Source organism: Coffea eugenioides, chromosome 5, assembly GCF_003713205.1.
Source record: "Coffea eugenioides isolate CCC68of chromosome 5, Ceug_1.0, whole genome shotgun sequence".
Taxonomy (NCBI): Eukaryota; Viridiplantae; Streptophyta; class Magnoliopsida; order Gentianales; family Rubiaceae; genus Coffea; species Coffea eugenioides.
This window is the reverse complement of record NC_040039.1, coordinates 6122741-6146908: the sequence shown is the minus strand read 5'-3', so window position 1 is coordinate 6146908 and position 24168 is coordinate 6122741. Positions and strand designations below refer to the sequence as shown.

General features: G+C 32.3%; 1 protein-coding gene across 1 annotated transcript; it reads left to right on the top strand.

Annotated features, from left to right (window-relative positions):
* The first annotated feature begins 14484 nt into the window (after nt 1-14484).
* Nucleotides 14485-19851, top strand: LOC113770781. The gene is made up of 7 exons (XM_027315360.1): nt 14485-14816; nt 15535-15588; nt 15704-15896; nt 16597-16672; nt 17111-17216; nt 18087-18123; nt 19404-19851. The coding sequence occupies exons 1-5, from the start codon at nt 14654-14656 to the stop codon at nt 17204-17206; spliced, it is 582 nt and encodes a 193-aa protein (XP_027171161.1). The 5' UTR covers nt 14485-14653; the 3' UTR covers nt 17207-17216; nt 18087-18123; nt 19404-19851.
* The last annotated feature ends 4317 nt before the right edge of the window (nt 19852-24168 follow it).

The window sequence follows — 24168 nt, the reverse complement described above, 5'->3', positions numbered from 1 at the left end:
TTTTTCTTAGTATCAAAAAATTTAAAGGAAAAAGATGAACCTTTCAAATGAGAGTTTGAAAGGCTCTTAATGCCACTCAATAAGGATATATTGCTTAAGTATACATATAGCTTTTTGTCATGGTTCTTATAGCTTCTAATAGCTTTGTTAAGGGAGTGTTGTGTGTAGGAAAAATAACAAAAAACAATGTTAACTAAAGCTAATAAAATGAAGCTTGAGTCATGCTTAATAGCACTGTCCTAAGAAACTATTTTAGGAAGGATCAGAACTAGCAAATGTTGTGTAAATCCAGCAGAGAGTGAAAGAAGAAGAAGTAGAAGAAGAAATCTGGTAGGAAGGTCTCTACTGTCAGCTTTTAGTGTGCTTTCTAAAGTGGGAGTAACTGCTATTTATAGGTAAAAAAAAAAAAGTAAATTTTACTTTTTACCCGCAGTAAAACTATCTTGGGCCGTGTTTAACCCACGCGCAAGGGAGGGTGCAAATCCATCAGTTTGTACTGAAATGGCCCAACTCAACTTCTCTCTCATGTGCGAGCCCACATTAGTTACCAATTTAACACAAACCCAATAAAAGTCTAAACATTATAAAGTGATGAGAAGTCCCTTTGGTATTCCAATGTGGGACAAGATCTTTTGAAATACTCTTTTATTTACAACATTGTGCATTTGTCCCCCCATTTTTTTGGACTTCCACCACTATATTTTTATGAGTATGACACATTTAATGTTGCGAAACAAGTGAAAAAGAATGAATGTGTGACCAATATCATCTAACATGTGGCAAGTGAAACGCACCAATACCCAAACATGGGTTTAGACATTTTTACACAATTATAACAAATTAACAAAAGTGGTAGTATTATAGGTGGGTTTTGATTTTATTGACTAGCCTGTTTCCTTTGAGTCTATGACTATAGTTTGACTTCCATCTCGCTAATCTCATTGCCAACATGCCACCTAGCACATTAGTGCTATTTAATTGTCATCCTAAAAGCTATCGTCTATTTCATTCTCTTATCCACTATCACAACTTCCCCAACTCTCCATTGTAACCTTCTCAATCCACCACTTTCTTGCTCCATAGTTCCTCACAAAAAGAAAACTATCAATTGTCAATATATTTTTGTTAACCTTTCTCAGTGTGCCTCTTTAAACACTTCTCCTACCGTCTACTGATCTTTATTTGTTAGATTTCTTGTTCAACATTAGTTACCAAAAAGTAAAAGAGCACCACTTGAACCTTTAAGATGGTTATGAGATTTGTAGGGATGTTTCATGTGACTGTGGTTATTCTTCTCCTACCATCTACTGATCTCTATTTGTTGGATTTCTTCTTCAACATTAGTTACCAAGAAGTAAAAAAGCACCACTTGAACCTTTAGGATGATTATGAGATTTATAGGGATGTTTCATGTATTTTTGGTTATTATAATGATTTTTTTTATTTAGAGAGAATGAAAAGTAGAAATGATTTGATTTGATACCTATTCCCTAGTATTTGCACCATCTCATTTGATAATATTTCTGTGAGAACCCGTAATTTGCATTTTCTAGGTTTTCGCATTTTTCATGGCTTGTTTTCTGCACTTTCTGTATCCGGAAAATTTTCTAGATAAATTTTATGAGCAATTATAGTTTTTAGATAATTTTTCTAGTATTGGAGAGGTTTTAGAAAATGAAGAATATATATTGGACGTGGGACCCGCTAGTGCGACAAGTTCGGAAAAATTCGGCCAATAAGGTTAAGTTTCGGATACTGTGTAAAATTTATCGGGTGTTAAGAGATAAGTAGAGAGTGAGATTGATTGATGTGAGAGGAAAAAGAAAGATAAGATTGCATTAATGTAGGTGACAAGTGTCACCACTACATTGGTTTTGACTTAAGAGTTACTATTCACTATTTTGACTTTTGACCAAAAATTGGTTAAATATCTCAAAAATGCACAAAAAAATTACCATTTCTTACCTCTTGTTGGCCGAACCTCTTGTGCAAGGAAGGAAGAAGAAACTCTTCAAGTTCTAGCTACTACTTGGTGCAAATCACCCAAAAACATTTGCTTACATCCATTTCTACTCCATAAAAATCTTTCTAGTTGGTGATAGAGGTTGTTTGGTGAAGTTTTCTTGAAGAGCTAGGGTGGTCTACAACTCCTCTTCTCTTATTTCTTAGGTAAGTGATGATTAAACATTCTACTACACTTATTGATGCTTATATGGTGCTTAATGGGACCTAAAGTGATGGATTATGTGACTTGTTTCTTGATTTGAAGTGTTTTGGTGGAGTTTTCAATTTTATGATGAATTTTCTGGTTTCATATGATCTTGATGGTGTGGTTGTTTTTGATGGTTGGTAATAAGGGGCTTTAGCTCTAGTAGGTGCATATGATAGGAAATTGCAATCAATTTTGAATTTGAAAGAATTTCTGGAAAATGAGGGTTCTTGGTTGAACATTCTGTCCGAAATTTTAGGTCATAGATAGAGGCCGAATTGGACTTTGCTCAAAACATGAAAGTTGTAGGTATTGATGAGTTTGAAGTGGCTGCAAAATTTCAAGGAATTTGGAGTAGTGTAGAGTGAGTTATGCCGTTTTTACTGTTGCTGTTCTGGGTGAACAGAATGTACGAACTGCGATAGTAATTGTCTATTTTGACTGGCATTGGTTTGGATTTTGAAGTTGGTGTCTTCTGATGAAATGTATCTGGATGTCTTAGATAGCTTATGCCTTTGGAATTTCGGCATTTGGACTTGTATAGACTGAGTTGTGTTCATTACAGTTTTGTGTGTTTTGCAAACCTGTTTTGGTAATTCTGGTTTAGTATTTGGCACATTTGACCTAGTTGTGCTAGGATTTGGACTGAGAGGCCTTCTACATTGTTGTAGCCCTATCTTTTAGCTTCGAGATGGTGGGTCTTACGCCCTCATCCGATAAGCGTAGCGCATTTTGTGCCATTACCGCATACGGAGGCCAAACCTGTTTTTGTTGATTGATCAAATGAGTTATATTTTCTGATTTTCTGGTTTGCTATTATGCTTATATATGTATATGAAACCCTATTGGGGTTGTGATTGGCATGGCTTTATGATTCGTTATCGAGTCTCATTGTACTTGTTTGCATGTTTTAAGGCTTACTCTTATTCCGGTCATTTCCTAGCTAACTTTTGTACTTGTATTGCTTTGAGCCTAGTGAACGGCTTTTGGGAAATGAGATGAGTTTTGTGTGAGGTTTTGGGACTGATTTGAGGAAATCATGAAGCCTTAATGGCTGGAAAAGTAAGAAATTTGGGGGAAATGCTGTCCGATTTTCTAGGCCGTTTGGTTCTTTAAGTTGGATTTGCCTTTTGATGGAAATGAAGGGCTTTTGGGTTGTTGACCCTAGGTCTTCATGTTATCTTCTGTTTCCAAGAAAATCATGTTTTTGCACCCTTGCATTAGTATTTTTGGGCAAGGCGTACGACGTGTAGTCGAGCCTCACTTGTGCATTCCGTTTACTCGATTTTGGATATGAAACCTTCAATTGGTTTATTTTGATTATTTTAGGGTTTCTTGGCGATTAAGGCCAATCTGAAGTAAAAACTTTTGAAGTTGAGCCGGTGAGTGTACCACTCCCCTCCATTGCTATTTAACTTGATTTCTGCTCTGCAATCTGTTTATTTGTTCGAGACGAGGGTGTACTTTATCACACTCGTTCTCTAGTCTGTTCATATGCCAATTTACTATGCAAAATTTGAATCTGTTATCTGTGTCTGCATCTGTTCGGATTTCTATGACCTATGAGCTCAATCCTGTGGCTAAGTTATTCGAGTCGGGCCGGCAAGGGCCTGGACGATTAGATAACGAACCACGGTAGTCTGTTCGGGGATTTTGGGTATTGAGACCCTTGATTCCGGGTATACTCGAGTATTACCATTTTGTTCGTTTGAGGTGAGCGGGCCCGGTAAAGGGGTGTTTGGTGGACGGAATTCGGTGATAAGAGGGGTCTACGGACGCATTGGTTCTATATACGTTGACGGAGAGTCAACCGGTTTGGATCAAGTATTGCGCTGGAAATTTGGCTCCTGAGAGCCACCCGTATCCTTCTGATTTGAATCATTGGTTCCTTTGCTTTACATCTGACATGTGTATCTGATTTGTTAAATGTGAAATGCCATGATTTTAATGCTATCTGTTTGGTACCTCATTGAGCGCAAGCTCACCCCTTTCCGTTCCTTTTGTTTTCCTTACAGGAAAATAAACCCTTTTGGTCTGGATTTGACAAATGGCTGCCAAATTGAGCTAGTTGAACATATCTTTTGTATAGCTCATGTATTAAAACCCTAAGTGTACTTTTGGGGCGTTTTCTCTTTTGATTTGGCAAACCGTGTGTATATATTAACTTTTGAAAACTTTTGTATGTCATTTTGATTTGTAAACGCTAAAGTTCAGATGTGAATGTTTGTTGGCTATTTCGGTTGGGTTCTGACGGGTCGGTCACTATTCATGGCCGACTTCGGATTTCATTTTTTTAAAATTTTGGGTTATTTTACCATTTTGACTCGTTTACGCTCGTTCGTAAGTTCCGGATCGCTATAGATAGTTCTAGTCTGCATCGTGAGTCCTGGCGAGAGCTGGGCAGGCAGTCCGCTCACCCCTTTGGTTCGCCTTAGGGGAAAGTGGGGCTGTTACAATTTCTCTCTCGCATGTATTTTGTTTCTTAATCACCTCTACCCAAGTAATACTTTGAATGGTATCCTTGTTCTAAATCCAAACTGATTTCCATTTGGAATTCCAATTCTAGAGTCTAAACCAAATGCCACACAAGACTCCAATGAAATAACATGATAATTTATTTGAAACATACTATCTTTATCCCTAATCCAAAAGTACAACTCTATGATACCAAATATAACAATAATACTGATAATAATCATTTCAAAACATATGAATGCTTATATTTCTATCTTTGGATTATGATCTCCTAAACATGTTTGTTTGGGAGGCTTGTTTGAAAAAATTATCTATTTTTTGAAAACGTTTAACACATTATGTAATCACCTCTTTATTTCACATTTATTCTTTCAAATAAATTGCTATAATATTGCAAAAATAGCCATCATTTTTATGCATTTGTATTAGGTTCAAATATCTATTAGAACTTAATACTACTTGTACAATTTACATAGATATTTAGGGTTTTTATTAAAGTAATTTAAATAACATTTTTAAATTGTATGTGGAGTCTAATTATCTCTAAAAAACAATGTCAACTTTGAAGTACCTCCTCAAAAATTGATCGAGTTCAAGTTAGAAATATTTTTTGTAAAACTTTTGATAAGAATGAATTAGATAAAGTGTGTGTGTGTGTGTGTGTATTACCCTCCTACCCTCCCTTATCTCTCGTTATTCTGTAATTGTAAGGTCTAGAGATAGCAAGACAGGAGAGCTCTAAGCTCTCCTCTTTGGCCGCCTGAACTAAGTCAAGGTGGTCAAATTATAAAAATGCTCAAGAAGTTTGGAAAAGATTAAAAGATATTTGATTGTAGAAATTAAAAGAAGCAATACACTACTTCGAATCCTCACCAAGAAGAGAATATAGATAATTTGATAGTCGAGAAAATTATTAGAAATTTGTATGAAACACTTAAAAGAGCTAATGATTAGAACAAAAATTTAAATTGAACTTAGATAAATGTATATTAGACAATAAAAAAATAAAAATGAAAATGGGAAAAAATTATTCAAGACCTAAGAAATTTTAATCATAAAAATAAGGAGTCTAAAGAAAATCCTTGAAGTAGAAAATCAAAAGTTGGAAGGAAAGTTTAAGGTGTATGAACAACATTAAGAAAAGATTGGATGTTGTAAAAAAAGGTAAATAGTAGAACAGTAGTTACAAATGAAATAAAGACTTGTAGTAAAAATGAACCTAAAAGGCCTAAAGATAGTAAGAAAAATCACATTAAGGATAAATCAATTGATGAATCTAACATTTCTTGAAATTATTTAGAAAGGTTTATTCATAAGTTTAATAGATGTTGGTTTAAGAATGAAATCAAAAGCGAAACTAAATTTATATGTGTTAAGAAAGAAAAATTTATAAAATTCAAGGAAGAAGAGAAAACGTAAGAATGCAATGGTAAATGATATGATATATTCCAGTGAAAACAGAAGAAATAGTCCATCTCAATAATTTTAAGGGACATAATGACCATAAAAAGGTTCTACATGATGATATTAGAAAGGGATAATATCATAAACCTCTCTTGAGGTTTCTCTTAATATCACTTGGCACCTCTGAGGTTTTTGAAATATCACTTACCTCTCATAGTAATTGTAAAAAGACTATGTTAACCCTCACTTGACACATAATTCACATATCAAATAAATTGATCTCAAAATTTTTTTAAAAAAGAAACGAAAGTCACTTTTTTCTTTTTCCCTTTTCTCCATCATTCTCTCTTACTCATTTTTTGGATGACTATGCAATATTTTATTTGTAAAATTATAATAAATTAAATTTTGTTTATATTTCATTTTTTGTGATTGTGATAAAGTGGGATATGATTTATTTACTTATTTTGAGTTAATTTTTATAACGATTGGTACAATTTAATAGTTTGGGTAAGGGTTGAGAAGATGTTGGAAAAAAATGTAAAGTCCATAAGAAATCGGTTTTAAGCATATAGAGTTAAATTGGTGCAAGTGTATTTCTTTTCAAATATCTTTTTTTATTTTTTCAAATTTATATTTTTATAGGGCATAGCATTATGATGTGGTAGCATTACAATAGATTATTTTTTAGGTGATGGTTTTCTTGAAACGAGCAAAATGATTTAGGAATATTATTATTTAGCAAGTGAAAGGGTAGTTTAGGGCTTTTAAAAATTTTGTTATACAAATAACAAAAGTAAAGAAGGTAAACGATATTTTTAAAACCTGAGAGGTGCTAGGTGATATTAAGAGAAGCCTCAGGGAAGGTTTCTGATATTATCCCTACTAGAAATGAAAGATTTAAGAACTATATAATGGCTTCTGTCCATGGACATAAATGTATACCCTTGTTAGCCTTTTTAAATCACTGGAAATACATATGATTCTTGAATGCAATTGGAGTAGATTATTAATCTATGATTACAAATATGCAAAAAGTGTATATTGTGTACATTTTGTATAGAAGAATCAAAAGGACTTGACTTCATTGTCCTTTGATAATCTTAGTACTTTAATATCTTGAGTTGAGATTTGATGAAGAATGAAGAATAGTAAACGAGTAGAAACTTGCCAAGTTGCAAAGAAGTAGAAGAAAGAGAAGATAAATGCTCAAAAACTTCACAAATCATTTGAGGTGAAGATCATAAAATGGAAATAAATACTAAGCATTTCAAGGAATTGCATGATAAAGTAATTGTATCTCTCACTTGTAATAATCTTGATTGTGAAATAAATGATGTTAAAGTTAAAGCCATCATTAGTTACTTCCATATTAAATTGAAGAAATCCTAAACCAATAACAAAGGGTTTGAAAATTAAGTGAATGATATTAGACATGAACCTATTGATACAAAGGACTACTTAATGATACTAAATAATGAATAACTACTGTTAATACATTATGGACATGTATTTATGAATTATCTGATTTGGTCTTCATTGCATGTTGAGTATGAGATTATATCATTGTTGAAATATCAGCATGGATATAATAAAGAGGAGAAGGATAATTCTATAAAAAAAAATACTTACATGATTCATTATTCCTTATTCTACTTTTACAAGGTATTTGTTAAAAAAGGTTTTGTGCTTAATTGCCTATTGTTATTGTAATTTTGAATAATTGCCTATTGATATTGTAATTTTGAATAGAACACAATGAGGACGGTACTTTGAACTTTCAACGATTTGTTATATAATTCTTTTTTTTAATTATAATATGACTGTCTTGACCTTATTTGTTTATGACATATTATAACTTAGGGACAATGTTTTAGTAACGATAGTTATGGTAACGAAATAGTTTTTACCTAATATAATAAGTTGTTGCATTCTTAGTGGCCATTTGATTATTTGTTGGACTTATCCACCCAAATAGGATAACATCTAAAAATAAGGAAGTAACTTTCCCATCTAAAATAGTAAGTTAACCATAATAAATTAGTAACTTTTATACCTCAAAAGGTAAATTGGAATAACTATTAAACTTACTTTTTAAATAAATAAATTACTACTTTATATCCCAAACTTATTTTTTAGAGATTAAGTTTAGTTCAAGTAATAGTAAGTTTTTAAACATAAATAGTAATTTTTACTGATAACATGATAAATTTGATTAATGATCAAAACTTACTGATTTATGGGACACATGCACTATTTTACTTTAAAAACTTATCTCAAACTAGTATTAGGAAGTTTATTTGAAATAATGATAAGATGTTTTATTAATCATTAAAGTTTAGTACCTTAGTTAGTAAGTACTCATAATATACCTATACAATATATGATTAGAGGTATAATTTTAAAAAATTTTGTATTTATATATTTTAAAATACTATGAAAAATATTTTGACTTTTCACATAACCGTCTAAAATATGTAATAAAATTTTGTCGTATTATAAGTTTTTAATCATTTTCAATTTAAAAAGTTTGAAAGTTTGGATAACAATAACAACAAATCTTCCTAGTTATATACAAAATATCACTTGTTTATATATAACAATTTTTATAATTTAACACCTATGAATATAATAAGATGATAAAGTTTTAATAAATTTACATCTGGGACACAAGAATTAATAAGAGTTAAAGTCCAAACAAAATGAGAAATAATATAACAATAAAAATGACAAAATTAGTATAACAATTAATATAAGAAAATCAGTATGATCTGGACATTTTTCTTGGGAAATTGTTCATAAAAGTGAGATCCAACAATTAAATGAATATCACATGCACATATAATCTATTGTATAATATAAATTCAATTCAATTCATGTAATTAGCACACTATGATACAATGTTATTTTAACAACAAAATTTTTTTTTACTAAAAGCCTCAAATATCTATGACATACATATGGGGGATATTTTACCATATTTGTATCTCACATCTAATCATTAAAGTTAACTTGGGGAAGAACGTTTTTTATAATAGAATTATTTTGAATTTAGTTAACAAGTTGAGATTTTTTAAACAATAAAAGTGAAATATTTTGGGAACTTAGTTTTTTATTTTCCCATAATTAAAAATTGCTATATTTTAGCAATTGTTACCATTGACTTTTCATTTTCTAGACTAATTTTTATCAATGTAAAATTAGTTTTTTTTAACAATAGTTGAAGTTCCATTGGTCCAAGGATTGACATTCTATTGCTATTAATTTATATGTAAATATTTAACCTAAGTAACAAAATAAATAATAGCTACTTAAAATAAGGAAACAGGTGCTCAATTGATTGTGTTCAAACTATGAATTCCATTAATGCATCACTGTTAAATTATATTTTCATTTGTACAAAATCAATATGCATCGTATATTGACTAGAACTAAATTACTGATTACTTAAATAAATCATTCCTAAACTCATGATGTAATCTGTATTGCATTTGGTCACCTTTATACTTATGCCATTGTCCTTTCTTTCTATTTATGTTTTAAAGGTGCCAAATTCTCTTGATTATATTAGTGAAAAAGCATAAAATCTTTTACAAAATTATTTCAATTTATTTACATAAATTTTAGTACTTTTCAAAGAAACTATGTATCGTAAGAATGGATTACTAATTTTCCAATACACAACTATTACATCAAAAAGCAAAAAAAAAAAAAAAACTTGATTTTATTATGTTTTAGTTAGGAGTACGTTTACTAGTAACAATAGAAATAGTGAAGTTGGTGCAAATTTCTAAACAAGAAGCAACCTACACATGATTATAGGAATTTTTTAGATTAATCAAATTAATATAATAAATGTAAACCATAAACTAGTTTTAATAAATGTATGTGGTAGACTAGTTTGAATAAATGTATGCAATAAACTAGTTTGTGGCATACATTTATTAGAACTAGTTTATTAAAACTAGTTTATGGCATACATTTATTATATTAGTCGGATTGATCTAAAAAATCCCCATAATCATGTCTACGTGCTTGCTGTTTTGAAATTTGCACCAATTTTACTAGTACTATTATTATTGGTAAAAGCACTCCTAATTAAAGCATAACAAAATCAAGTTTTTTTAAACTTTTTAATGTAGTAGTTATGTTTACTAGAAAATTAGTAAACCATTCCTACAATGCATTGTTTCTCCTAAAAGTACAAATGTTTTGTAAATGAATTGGAATAATTTTGTAAAAGATTTTATGCTTTTTCACTAATATAATCAAGAGAATTTTGCACCTTTAAAATATAAATAGAAAGAAAGGAAATGGTGTGAGTATAAAGGTGACCAAATGCAATATATATCACATCATGAGTTTAGATATGATTTATTTAAGTAATCGGTAATTGAGTCCTAGTCAATATACGATGCATATTGATTTCTTATAAATAAAAACATAATTTAGCAATTATGCAGTAACAGAATTCGTAGTTTGAACGCAATCAATTAAGCACCTATTTTCTTTTTTTAAAAAGTAGTTATTATTTATTTTATTACTTAGGTATATATTTACATGTAAAATAACAACAATAGCATGCCAATCCTCGAACCAATAGAACTTCAATTATTGTTAACTAAACTAATTTTACATTGATAAAAATTAGTCTAGAAAATGAAATGTTAATGGCAACAACTGGTAAAAAATAGCAATTTTTAATTTTGGGAAAAACAAAAATAAGTTCCCAAAATATTTCACTTTTATTTTTTTTTTAAAAATCTCAACTTGTTAATTAAATTCAAAATGATTTTATTATGAAAAATACTCTTCCTCAAATTAACATCAATGATTAGGCGTGAGATACAAATAGGGGAAAAAAGAGATAAAAATATGGTAAAATATCTCTCATACACATGTCATGGATATTGGAGACTTTTAGCCAAAAAAAAATTTGTTGTTAAAATAATATGGTATTATAGTGTGCTAATTATTTTAGAACCATTTTGTACATGAACTAAATTTAATTTAAATTATACAATAGATTATATATGCTTGTGATTTTGTTTAGTGGTTTGATCTTATATTCGCGAACAATCTCCAGAGAAAAAAAAACCTAGATTATACTAATTCTATAATTTTTATTGTTGTATTAATTGTTACACTATTTCTCTCATTTTGTTAGTTCTATATTAATACAAGTTTAATTCTTATTAATTCTTGTGTCCCAGGCAATAAATATATTAAAACTTTATCATCTTATTATCTTAATAGGTATTAAATTGTAGAAATTACATATATAAGTGATATTCCATATATAACTAGGAAGATGTGTTGTTATTATTATCCAAACTTTTAAACTTTTCAAAAATTTTAAAAATTATTCAAAATTATAATACAACAAAATTTTATTACAAATTTTATAAGGTTATGTGAAAAAATTTTCGTAGTATTTTAAAATATATAAATACAAAAAAAAAATTAAATTATACATATAATCAGGTATTATATAGATATATTACGAGTACTTACTAACTAAGGTACTAAGTTTTAATCATTAATAAAACATCTTATCATTATTTCAAATAAACTTTCTAGTATTGGGTTGGTATAAGTTTTTTAAGTTAAATAGTATATTTGTGCCCATAAATTAGTAAGTTTTGGTCATTAATCAAATTTACTATGTTATAAGTAAGAATTACTATTTATGTATAAAAACTTACTATTACTTGAACTAAACTTACTCTCTAAAAAGTATGTTTGGGATATAAAGTAGTAATTTATTTTTTTTTTAAAATTAAGTTTCATATTTATTCCAATTTACCTTTGAGACACAAAAAAATAGTAATTTATTACTGTTAATTTACTATTTAAGATAAGAAACTTACTTCCTTATTTTTATGCATTATCCTATTTAGGTGGATCGGTCCAACAGGTAATTAAATAGTCGCTAAAAGTATGACAACCTATTATATCAGATAAAAACTGTTTAATTACCATAACGATAGTTATTACAGCATTTTCCATGACTTACATGTCATTGTTGATTATGCAATACATATTTTGTTGTACTAATACCAAGAATATGCATTAGATTATTGGATTGCACAAGTTCTAACTAATGGAACGTAGGTTAATAAAAGTCAGGGAGTGAAAAAGTGTTTAAATTCTAGATATGTTCATAGTTTGTAGCATTTGTATTTACTTTAGCCTTTTAAATATATTTGAATTCTACATAACTTTCTATTAGTTGCTATTTATGTTTAGGTTACTTCCTATCCGAAATCGAATTTCAAACTATATTTCATTTGTGTTATATTTATACAATCAACAAGGAAAAGATGAAATCTAACCCTAAATCAGAAAAAGTATACTCTCAATCTCTCATCAAGGAAAATTTATTCCTCTTTAGCATATGCATATTTTACTGATATTTATTTTTGCTTACGATTTAGGCTTTTCAAAAGCAAACTTAGGCTTTGTTTCGAGGAGTTGGGGTAAGGTTGGTTGCAAGTAGCAACCGTCCAGAAAGGTTGACAGCCATGATTTTACAAAAAAAAAAATAAAATTGTAAGGCCCATTTTGTGTATTGATTTTAACACCATGTATAGGGCCCATAAATTTTGTTCTATATTTACAAGTTATTGAAAGTGAGTTATATTCTAAACAAATGAAATTACATCCTATTGACAACTATTTGGACCCCCGGTCCCTGTTTCAATAGCTATTATTTTGGATTTCTTTTCGAATTTTTTCCAATTACATATTTGAATCACTTTTTCGTTTTTTATTTTTTTTCAACCAACTTTCTTATTGCACATGTGTTACTTACTTTCCTAGAAAACATACATTAGAATTTTTTCAAATATACTTCTAAACAATACATGCAAAAATGCCCCCTAAATGTTAGGTACATCTACGACTTTTCTGGGATAAATTAAAGAATAAGAATTCGAGCTCCTCATCTACTTTGTGGAGCCATTTTCCTACTCAATACCTTATGATATACTTTAACCATATAATCTTGAATTAAAGCGTCTTGCATAATCATTTAGACTAGAGGTGGCAATTTGTCCCAAGTCCCAATGGATTACCTATACCCATGGGGACTTTGGGCGGGATGGGTACTGGAATTTGATATTGGGTTTAAAATGGGACAAATCCTAATTGTACTCATTAATTGATGGGAAATTTTGGGAAATACTTGGGTACTCATTGGGCTCAAATAGCAAGGGCTCCGTTTGGATTAGCTATTTTTGGGAGGTGTTTTTTAAATATTTTATTGTAGTAGTGTATATGAAAAATTTTTACTATAAATTTTTTTTGAAATATTTGATATACTAATATGGATGGGATGTTTTTTGAGTTATTGTATATTACTGTAACATTGTATTTGAAAAACTTATTTTTTGAAAAAATAGCCAATCCAAATGGAGTTTTAGATTCAAAAATTATCTTTAATAATTTTTATAGTCATACCAGCGAATATAATCTAGTAGTCTTCCTAGTCATTATCCACAAGAATTTCCAGCATTTCAGTTAGTTTAGACCTGTCATCCTTGGACAATGATGAGGATAAATATTCAACACCCTAAGTACCTTGGCCATCTTGATATATGCTGGAATATGGCTGTATATCTATCTTTTCCTTTATTTGTTAATCCAATTTTTGGTGGGAATCCTGAGTATAAAGCACTTGCATGTTTATTTAATAAAAATAAAAGAAATTTAATAAATCAAAAATATTAAAATTATATAAAAAATAAAAAATGAATTCAAGGAAAAAAAATATGTATAAAATAGATTTGGGTATTAGGCGGAATCAATTTAAACTCATCCCAAAGTGATCCCGCCCAAGTTAGTCCTAAAACACATATGGGTAAGGTTGGACCCAAACCCATATGACTCGGTTCCATCTCAAACCCAAGCAAATCCCGCCCATTTTGCCACCTCTAATTTAGACATTTTAGTACACAGACAATGTATACGTTAACTATAAATGCATGCTATATATGTTAAATATATGTTAAATATATATGATATATACGTTAAATATATATGTTAGTAACCAGTTTTAAATGCATGCTATATGTGAAATAAAAAAATTAAATATAGATGGAGATTATATGTTATGCTACTAATTAGCGTAAATTATTATATTACTGAAAAATTGATCCCTTTCTTCTTATTATTATTGTTATTATTATTAGTAGAAAATTTTGAATTCAAAAACTTCCAATTTATCACTTAACTCAATTCTCCCCAAAAAATTGATCCCTATCTAATCTTATTGGAAAATTTTACTCTCTTTTAGTGTTTTTTTTTATTAAAAATTAACTCTTACACCTTTGCTCTTTACTCGGAGTCAACACTTAAAAGTCATCGACTTGCGCAAGAACCAAGAAACTGCTAGTAATGGCTGAATTCAAAGCGTCCACACAGTGACTTCAAGTCAAGTTGCTAGTTATACGCAGAGGAAGATCTCGAAATCCCTTTGCTTTTTCGTGCAAATCCGGGGCAAGACAGAGGGGAGCAGAATCAAGAAGTCTGAGATTCAAGCAATTTAGCGAGGAGGAAGAGGAAATGAAGAGAGCATCTGAAGCTGAACCCATCAGGCCGAACCTCGCGTGTTCTTATCCAGATACTGGTACTTCTGTTTTACTGAAAAAAGCCAGACAGTTGCTCCGAGGAGACAATAGAGAATCTTCTGCTTCCTCTTCTTGCTCAGTTAATTCTCCCTTGTGTGGTAAGACTGATTGATTTCATTTTTTTTTTGTCAGCCACGTAATCTTTGTACGAAATTTTTCAGGAGAGGGTATGCTACTCAATTGTTTATTTAGACATTGTCAGTGACAATTACTGGAAACAAAACAATATATGGATAGGATGGAGACTGGTAGTGGGAGAATCACTTGTTGAAAGTGGGATATTTCAGTGACAATTACTGGAAACAAAATATTTCAGCTAATTACTGTTTTACCGTCTACTATTATTGTTTTACTGTCCACATTGTCATGAGTGGTATTGGTGGTGACAATTGTTGAAGCCCTTTTAACTAAGCGAATCATTTTTAGCACTAATTGACTTATGGTGTAGCTAATGTTTAGTTTAATTACTATTTGGATGATCAGTTGTTGAATCGCTTTTTGAAGAATCGATTATCATCTCAATTGGTTGTGGGCTTGTCAACTAACAAATAAAGATTTTGGGCATCTCTGGCCTATAGTTGTTTTGAGTTGGATGATCAGATCAGGTTCTTTAATACGCTGGTTGATTTGTGTATTGGGTAATTTTAGGATTATTAAGGCAGAGGGCCTGGGAATCTTAGCTTTAGAAGAAAATGGCAATGGAAACTTATTCCAGAGTGCCAGTTTTTTGGGCAATGGGGAGGGTCATAGGATGATAGGACGATAAGAGTGATATTGGTAGAGCTTAATGAGTTAATGAAGCTATCTATGATGCAGAGAAAGTCGAACGAAACAGGACTGGCATATCAACTTCTTCAGCAAGTGAGACAGGTGAATAAGTAAACTTGACTTTTGCTCTTTGTTTATGTTTATGTTTATTTGTTTCTTACTTGTTCTTCCCTTGTAGTGTAAGTTGAGCTAAACATCAAGTTACACATTCTGTCAGATGCTTTGCTCTTGGAAATGACATTAGGAGGAAACAAAGAATTGTGGGAGATGCATTGGTTAGGACATAAGGAGAAGATGATGAAGGGCTCTGGTGATGACAAAACTGCGAATGACCAGATAATCTTGCCACCAGCTACTTATTGCTCAGTTAATTCTCCCTTGCCTGTTGAGATTGATGATGACAAGCACAGGTAATTTCCTTGAGTTTTGTTAGTTATATAGCTAAAACTGAGTCTGAAAGGGCACTTGGCTAGAGAACATCAACTCCGTTCTGCATACAAACATATTCGTACACGAAGCTACACGCGCATGTGTTTTTTAGTGAAGAGCTTGTTGCATGTGAATTTGACCTATAATATGTCACTTAGAGTTTCACACTCCACGTCCAATTATGCTGTATAATAATATGCTTCATTCACATCTAAATTGCACCTATTCAACCATGTCAGTCTTCAAATTCTCATTTTGTTTCAATGGTTTTACCCTTTATATTGAATTTCAAAAGGTAAATTTAATAGCAGTAATTGCAAAAGCACTACTTTCCGTATCCCTCATCAGCCACTCCTCAATCCCACTGGAAACCTTGGTTGACCTACTCCCCATTCCCCTCTGGTCTTTTCTGCCTCCTCTTGCCGTTGTTACCCTGTTTCCTGCATTCGTCTGTATGTTTGTTTACTTCTTTCTGGGTTGTGGTTTTACCATGAAGTCCAAAAACTTCCTTGTGTATAGTAATTTTGATTCAACGACCAGTCTTATAATCTAGTAAGACTCGAACAAGCTCAATTTCATTTCAAGTTGACTTATTGCAACATTTATTGCCCCTTGGAATCTCTGTTCTTAGAGATCCTATACTTGTTGCTGAACATTTTATTTATTCTGCACTTACACCAGAAATAAAGAGTTGGAGATCACTGATGCTCGAAAATTACAGATGGAAGTTCAGAAACGGCTGAGAGAACGTCTTGAGGTATTATTGTGAATTTCTTGATGGAATATTGTTGTGAACTGAGGTTTTTGGTTTCGTTCCGAATTACAGGCATAATGCTAAGAATCTAAAGAATTAAAGGATGATTTTTGGTTTTTGTCAAACCTACACTTTTGTAATTCATTGATGCATGACAGAAACCATGTGTATTCTATAGCTCTTATGGCTTTTTGACTATTTAATCATCTCAGATAGATGAAATTTAGTAAAGTTGCAACTGAGGCTTTGTTTTCACTACATGATTCTGTGATGATACTCATGTCTCGAATTCCTGGATCTACAGAGTCGTCTGGTTCTGTTGCTTCGTATTTTATTGACTTGCTATTTTGTACATGAAGCGATTGGTTCTTTTCCTGACAGGAAATTTGAGGTAACTGTCTTTTGATTCTTTGCTGATACTATTATATGAATTGTTGTCAGGCTCAGAGACAGTTGCAGCTGAAATTACAGGAACGATTGCTGCAGCTGAAATTACAGGAACGATTGCAATTTCTCCAGAAACTTAATGAAAATTAGCCAATATCAGGTACCTCTTTCCTTTTTCTCTTCTGATTCTCCTCCTTTTTTCTTTCATTCTCTTATCCAAATTATGTTTTCAATTTCTGAGTGGTATATGCTAAGTTTTTTATGGATGTACTGGACATTAAACAAGTAGATTTACAAACAGATTATGCACTTCAATTCCTGACATTTTCTTTTCTTCTTAGGTGTTTTTCTTATCCACGAGGAAATTGTTAGTTGGTGTTTCTTTTTGTATGTTTATTACTGTACATAAGATGTTTATTTATGAACTATTTGTGTTTGAATGAGCTTTGCTAAATAATCTAAACTGTTGGACTTTTGAAAATATACTCTCTTTCCTGGCATCTATGGGATGTTGGGAGTAGTCCCAAAATTTCCTGATTTCCTTAATTGTGGAAATTGCAGCGTGTGAGACCTCTGACATACAAGTTAATCATTCACTTTAAGCCTAATTTCTAATCTGATTGATGCTTCAATGCGTGATTTGGAAACTTATCATGTACAACTTTGTCATGTGTTCATTATTCCGTGAATCTTTCACTATTTTATTGTGCTTCCACTGACTTGTCAAATGCTCCACCATGCTATCTTACAATGTTAATTTTTCTTTCCTGCAATTGTTTCTTTCTTTTGGTTTAAATATATGAAAAAAAGATTCCCTCCACATACTAAATTTTACTTTGCCAATTGGATGCTTCAGTGATTGGTTTAGGTGACCAGTAAATAAGTCCTTATGATTCCACCATTTTTCCAATTAACTGGGCTTGTATTTTAAATTAATGTTATAATTTAATCCTATCACCTTATTTTCCCTCTATAGCATTCAATATTAAATTTACATACGTCTTCTTCTTTTGATGTGCTTCTCTTGCAGTTTTGATGGGCTAAACGCATTGCTTTTCTTGGCTAAGGTATATTTATTTGTTGTTAAACTTTCACTTTATGTTCCTTTGTGTATGGTTTATATTTCCTAGTGTTCAGATCTTGATGTCAGGGTTCTATACCTTTCTTTATGCTGTTTAACTCTTGGTTTGCTTTGAATGTATCGTTGTATTAGCTTTCTATTTTTTTTATTGCTTTCATTGCTATTTGAGCTATAAAAGAATGGATATCTTTAAGTAGCACAAAATATTAGTGTCATTAAGCCAGTGTCGCTACAATATTGCCATTGTAATGCTTTATGCATCAGTATTTATAATTACCTGCTGAAGTTCTAAAGGTGCAAGTCTTAACTATTAAGTTCCCTTTGTTCTGTAAAGTTAAAATGGATTGACATCAGTGGAATAAAATCTAGTTACATAAATATGTGATAATTTGGAAAGACAATTTTGGAACATGGCGCGGTTAATGAATCTTTTTATGCACTTGAAGATCAATAATTGCTACATTGTCTAATGCCACTCATCGCTGGAGTACTTAATGATCATATACCTGAGGTGTCAAAACTCAGCTAGGGCTTTTTGGATGTTTCATTAATCTTATCTCATATTCATTTATCGAAAAAGCGATATAGCTTTGTTAAACTCCTGTTTTAGATACTCAGGGATATGCACTGAGGATGAGCTTGGTATTGTTTTCAAAGTACGTCTGACAAAATTCAGAGTTGAGACTGGGGTCAAAACTTGTCTTGGGCAAGCTGATTGTCTCACATGTAGGGCTAATTTTGAGTATGCGACCTGTTTCAAATATCGGGTTTGCGTGAGATACTTTTCCCCAAGGGATTTTGCTCAATGACCAAATTAGAATTTGTTGACAACGTGTAATTAGTGTTTACAATCACATCCAATATCAGTATAGTACTGGCTGAAGAGGGAAACACCTTTATCAGAGCATGGTAGTGGTTTCAACAGTGTCACTCTCTAACTTGTCGGATATTCTCCCTTAAGTGGCGATGAAATTGGAAAATCCTAAATTTTGTGGCCTAAATTGAGATTTTGCACATTCTTTAGGGAGTGTTCCTGAAATTTGCCCCAATACAATAATGCAATTCTTGTAGTATGGTGAGGAATTGAAGATGCCATCGACAATGCTTTATTCACGGACAGGCAACTTACTGTCTTCAGCCAGTGAGACTGGCAAATTCTCTTTCCCTCTACAAGTTATCTTTTCTTTTGTTCTTCATTTGTTTATGTTTTTTTTTCCACCTTATTTGTGACGAAATTAAGCTCAAGATGAAGTGGATATTTGTCAGGTACTTTGATCTTGAGCCAGAAAGGAGTGATTAACAGAGATGCAAGGAATGGGACTTCAGGCGTTCAAGGCATTAACCAACAAAGCAGGAAACATTTGAGCAATCTGATTATCAGACAACAATGTCAGCTTAAGTCGCTGGTTAGCTAGCTGAAAGGAGATCAACTTCTTTTTCTGTAAATGTGTATCAGATATCAAAGTGAACCTTTATTTTAACAAATAGAATATTAAATACCCTAAGATAGGGGTTGCTTGTTGGCTGTTTTGGGCAAGGTGCCATTTTCTTAGTTTGATGGGAAACAAATAGCGGCTGCTTATATTTCTGTTTTCAGGTCTGATAATGAACGGTACACTTGAAATATGTTTTACTATTGAGGTGCACTTGTGTCCCTTGACATTGTAACTTCTACATCTGATACTTCCTTTCTCAAATGTCCGTCTATTTTCTAGAAAATGGTGTTTGTAGACCATTGAGGTTAGTCTTCATGCTTGGACATTACACAAAGATGAATTCATGAAGATTTTGTTTTAGTCCAGCTTCTGCCACAGAGATTTTTCTATCAAGACCATCATATCCTTTAGGCCCCAATTACATTGAATTTCCCAGTGACTCACCCTTGAAGGTTTTCTGCAGAAGACTGAGCAAATGTAAATGCATCATTTGAGAGATATATATATATATATATATATATGATCCTTATTCTTAGTTCCACTTGTAGAGCACAGCCAATAATTTTGCCCAAGCTGATTTCCTTCTAACAGGGACATGAGACCCCTGGTTAGGGAAAAGCAGATAGAGGAATATGAGCTTTAATTTTCTTATGCTTTGTTGTGAACTTGTGATCCTTAGGTCCAAACATTAAAACCTCAACCATCTCAAAATTGATTGACAGGAAACAAAGGAAAAAAGGGGGAAAAAAAAGAATTTGGGTTGGTTAGTAAGTGTAAGTGGAAGAGAAATTTGTTATATTTTCTACTCCTTGAGTTCCCTGGATGGGGTGGACCAGGTTCACCAGTGTATATCACTGGTCGAGTTGTTGGAATTTTGTAGAATTAAGCCTTCGTGAAGTTTGGAGTTTTAGTATAAAAAATTCACACAGTTTTTACGTCAATCAAACCATTTTTGCCAGGTTTTGCTTGATTTTTACTTAATTTGTTTTTCTTTCCCCATCTATAATGGCAGTATCAATTCTCCGAACTACTCCATCTCGAACCTTATCAAAGTATAGATGAATGTGTTTTGGTTTTTCTTTGTTGGTTTTGGCTAACTAGTGTTTACCGGGTAATGATTCCAAGAGAGTTCTTTTTTTTTTTTTTGGAGACGACAACTATTGTATAACCTATCTATCCTAGACTCCAGGGGAAGAGGAGTCTAAAGAAACTGTGTTTTTGGACTAGCAGGTATATAGATCTTACTAGACCAAGCGAGTGATTTGGCACAATTCTTAGATTTTTTTTGTTACAGGCGGGATTTGAACTCTCTCCTACAGTCCAAGGAGGGACTTAAGACCCTCTCTAGTGGCCAAGCTCAGTGGTTAATTCTGAGAGAGTTCAAATGGTTTGTTTCTAGAAAATGTAAAGTTAAATTCAGAAAATGTCCAAAAGCAATTGGTCAACGTATGTGAGATGTGTTCTAGTCAAACTTCCATAGAACCCAACCCTTGTTTGTTTGTTTGTTTTTTTTTTCCAATTCATTACACTCGCTCTTCCAATACCCAAGACCAGAAATTCAAATTTTGGACTTGGCGGTTAAAAGAATTCTAAAAACCCTCTTCTAATCACTGTGGCGAATTTCAATTGTTCATCGATTCTAACTTAGCTTATAAAGATATTAATCAAATAATGATGAGATTTCTAATTCGATTCTCAAATCCTCCTCTTTATTTTCACCACTTGATAGGGTTCCGATTTTCTTTGAAAAAAAATATAAACTTGCGTATATGCATTCGAAATGGGAACTTGCGTATTATTACTAACTAGTGTTCAGGACACTTATTAGAATAATCATTTCATTTTCTTTGTGTCTTTTCTGTTTAAAGCCCATAATTCTTTCTCTTTAATAGTGAAAAGCAATATGATAGGACCATGACCATCTTGAAATTGACTGCTTTGGTGACCTTCAATAATATTTTGGGACAACCATCAATCTTAAGATTACAAAAGGGAAAATTCAGTTAGAAGTAGTGCTTAATTTGGTCCCTTATAATATGTGGGCAAAGTGGTAGATTTGTTATACATTTGCACTAAGGAAAGTTACATTTAATTGTCAATGGGTTAATGTGCCGGGGGGTGAAGAGACCAGCCATGCCTGAGAAGAGGACAAGTTATGGAGAAAGCTATGGAACCTACCTTTGAAACACTAAGTTAAAACACTTTGAAACACAAACTGCATCCCAGTGAATGAACTCATACACGAGGACAAACAAAAGAAATCCTGTGTTGTGGCGAAGAGATTGAGTTTGTGGAGCATATGTTATGATTAGGTTAATAAGTAAAGAATTGTATCTAACATTGATTCGAAAGATAGAAAAAGTGTGATTAATATTTAAGTAAGGGTACGAAACCTAATAGTTTAATTTTTTTGGTCAATGTTTGGACTCTTTAGTGGACTCTCTCTAAGTGTTTCTCCCCAACAAGTGGTACTAGAACAGGATTCAAGGTTAAATCCTAGTTGACTATTGAGATCATGTCGGTTGGAGGCTGTTACCAGATCATGTGTGTTGGGCGTTGTTACCAATTCAACAATTTAATGCGTTACATCTGTGTTTCAAGGATTGACAAAAAGCATTAAAGTTGAAGGATGGAAAGTCGAAAAAGTATAAAAATATTTGACGGAAGAATGGAAAGTTGAAAAGCATGGAGATACTTGACGATGTTAATCTAGACACGTGATTCAAAAGCCAAGAAAAAGATGGAGTCCAATGTTAATTTTGGATGTAAATCGGTGGAAACTATTTCATCTTGATAGTTTTTAGATTCAGATTATATTTTTTGGGTGGTGTGGCATGTATCTCAAAAAAACATAGGGATCTAATTTTCAAACGCCAGAAGATTCTGTCGACTATGAGTAAAATCACACATGACAAGATAGTTATGAGGATGGGAAGAAATACGGTGATTTTACCACTTGGTTGCCTCAATGATTAGAAGTAGAGCCAATCGAAAGGGATCTTGAATTGCAAAGTGATGGTAAGAAGAAATCTAGTTTTTAGATTCAGATTATATTTTTTGGGTGGTGTGACATGTATCTCAAAAAAACATAGGGATCTAATTTTCAAGCGCCAGAAGATTCTGTCGACTATGAGTAAAATCACACATGACAAGATAGTTATGAGGATGGGAAGAAATACGGTGATTTTACCACTTGGTTGCCTCAATGATTAGAAATAGAGCCAATCGAAAGAGATCCTGAATTGCAAAGTGATGGTAAGAAGAAATCCTGCAAAGAGAGATGATGAATTGAGGTACATTCTCGTGAGTCAATTGAAAGTTGGACTCGAATTAACTATACATGTTCATTTGCCAATTAAATCAACTTTGTATCAGGACTGTATTTTTAAGTTCTCGAGTAAAAAATTATATCACATATTGGTTCGAGAGATAAAGAAAGACCGGTTAATATATAAGTAAGGGTCCAAAACCTAACAGTTTAAACTTTTGGGTCAAAGTTGAGTTTCTGAGTTATATTTTGGACTTTTTGGTGGACTCTCTCGAGATGTTTCTTTCCAAAGTTATTCTTTCCAACACAATGGGATGGGTTGAGGAATAATGGATGAAACTTCATGAGATGGTGGGAAGGATTCTTTCCAATACATCGGGGTGGATGGAGGAACGATAGATGCAATTTCATCATATGGCAGGAAGGATTTTTAGAAGCTAATACCATGGTCAAAGGTGAGCATCATACAGCTCTAACTGCAAACATTCTTTGCCAAATCTAGAAATCCAGAAATCCAGAAACAGTAAAATGCTCACTGATAATTGTACAGATAGCAGATTGAATGTACAAAAAGCTCATCATGAATGGTTGAGTTCATCGAAGCCCAAGATGACACTGAAAGGATGCACACTTCTGAAAGTCTGAAACATCTCAAAACTCAAGATTGTTGGAAATAGAAGCCACCGATGGGAGGAGTGATCATGATCAACACAGGTGCAGCAATTTCTTCCCAAAATGATAATGATTGGTATGGCTGGTGTAGTACGGGACTGGAATGTAAAAATAATCAAAGCCTGGGGATGGCAGGAAGATAGAAGACGTGAACCATATATGGAAGAAGCTTCAGCCATCGGCTCTAATTATGGCCAAAGAAGCAAAATGGAGGAGATTGTAATTTGTAAAGCTGCAATTGACAAGATTCAAGCTGGAAAGGTGGAGGACTCCACCGTAGCAACCATCCTTGAACGTATACGAGCAATGAGAGAGATGTTTGAACACTGTACTTTCTCTTTTATTTACAATTTGCTGTGAAGCTTGTTAGGAATATAATGTGGGAGAATTCTTTCCCCATGTGGCTCGGGAAGAGTGCACAAAATGATACTGGAGCAGTTGCCCTTATTTTGTAATGCTAATCTTGTGTTTTCAAGTTATTAATATAATGGTTGTTTTTTTTTTTGTCAAAAAAAAAAAAGATCTGGAGCCAAGTTTAATTGCAATTGCCCCGGAAACAATTGATTGCTCAGAGGGCGCTCAGCTCATGGGGCCCACAATTTGTGTTCCGGCTGTGAATGCATTTACTATATTGACCCCGTGTACTTGTTCAGCT

Coding starts and splice junctions, on each gene's coding strand:
- LOC113770781 (XM_027315360.1), top strand. CDS start 14,654: ATGAAGAGAGCATCTGAAGCTGAACCCATCAGGCCGAACCTCGCGTGT. Junction 15,589..15,703: donor TTCTTCAGCAAGTGAGACAG/GTGAATAAGTAA, acceptor ACATTCTGTCAG/ATGCTTTGCTCTTGGAAATG. Junction 16,673..17,110: donor GGCTGAGAGAACGTCTTGAG/GTATTATTGTGA, acceptor AATTGTTGTCAG/GCTCAGAGACAGTTGCAGCT.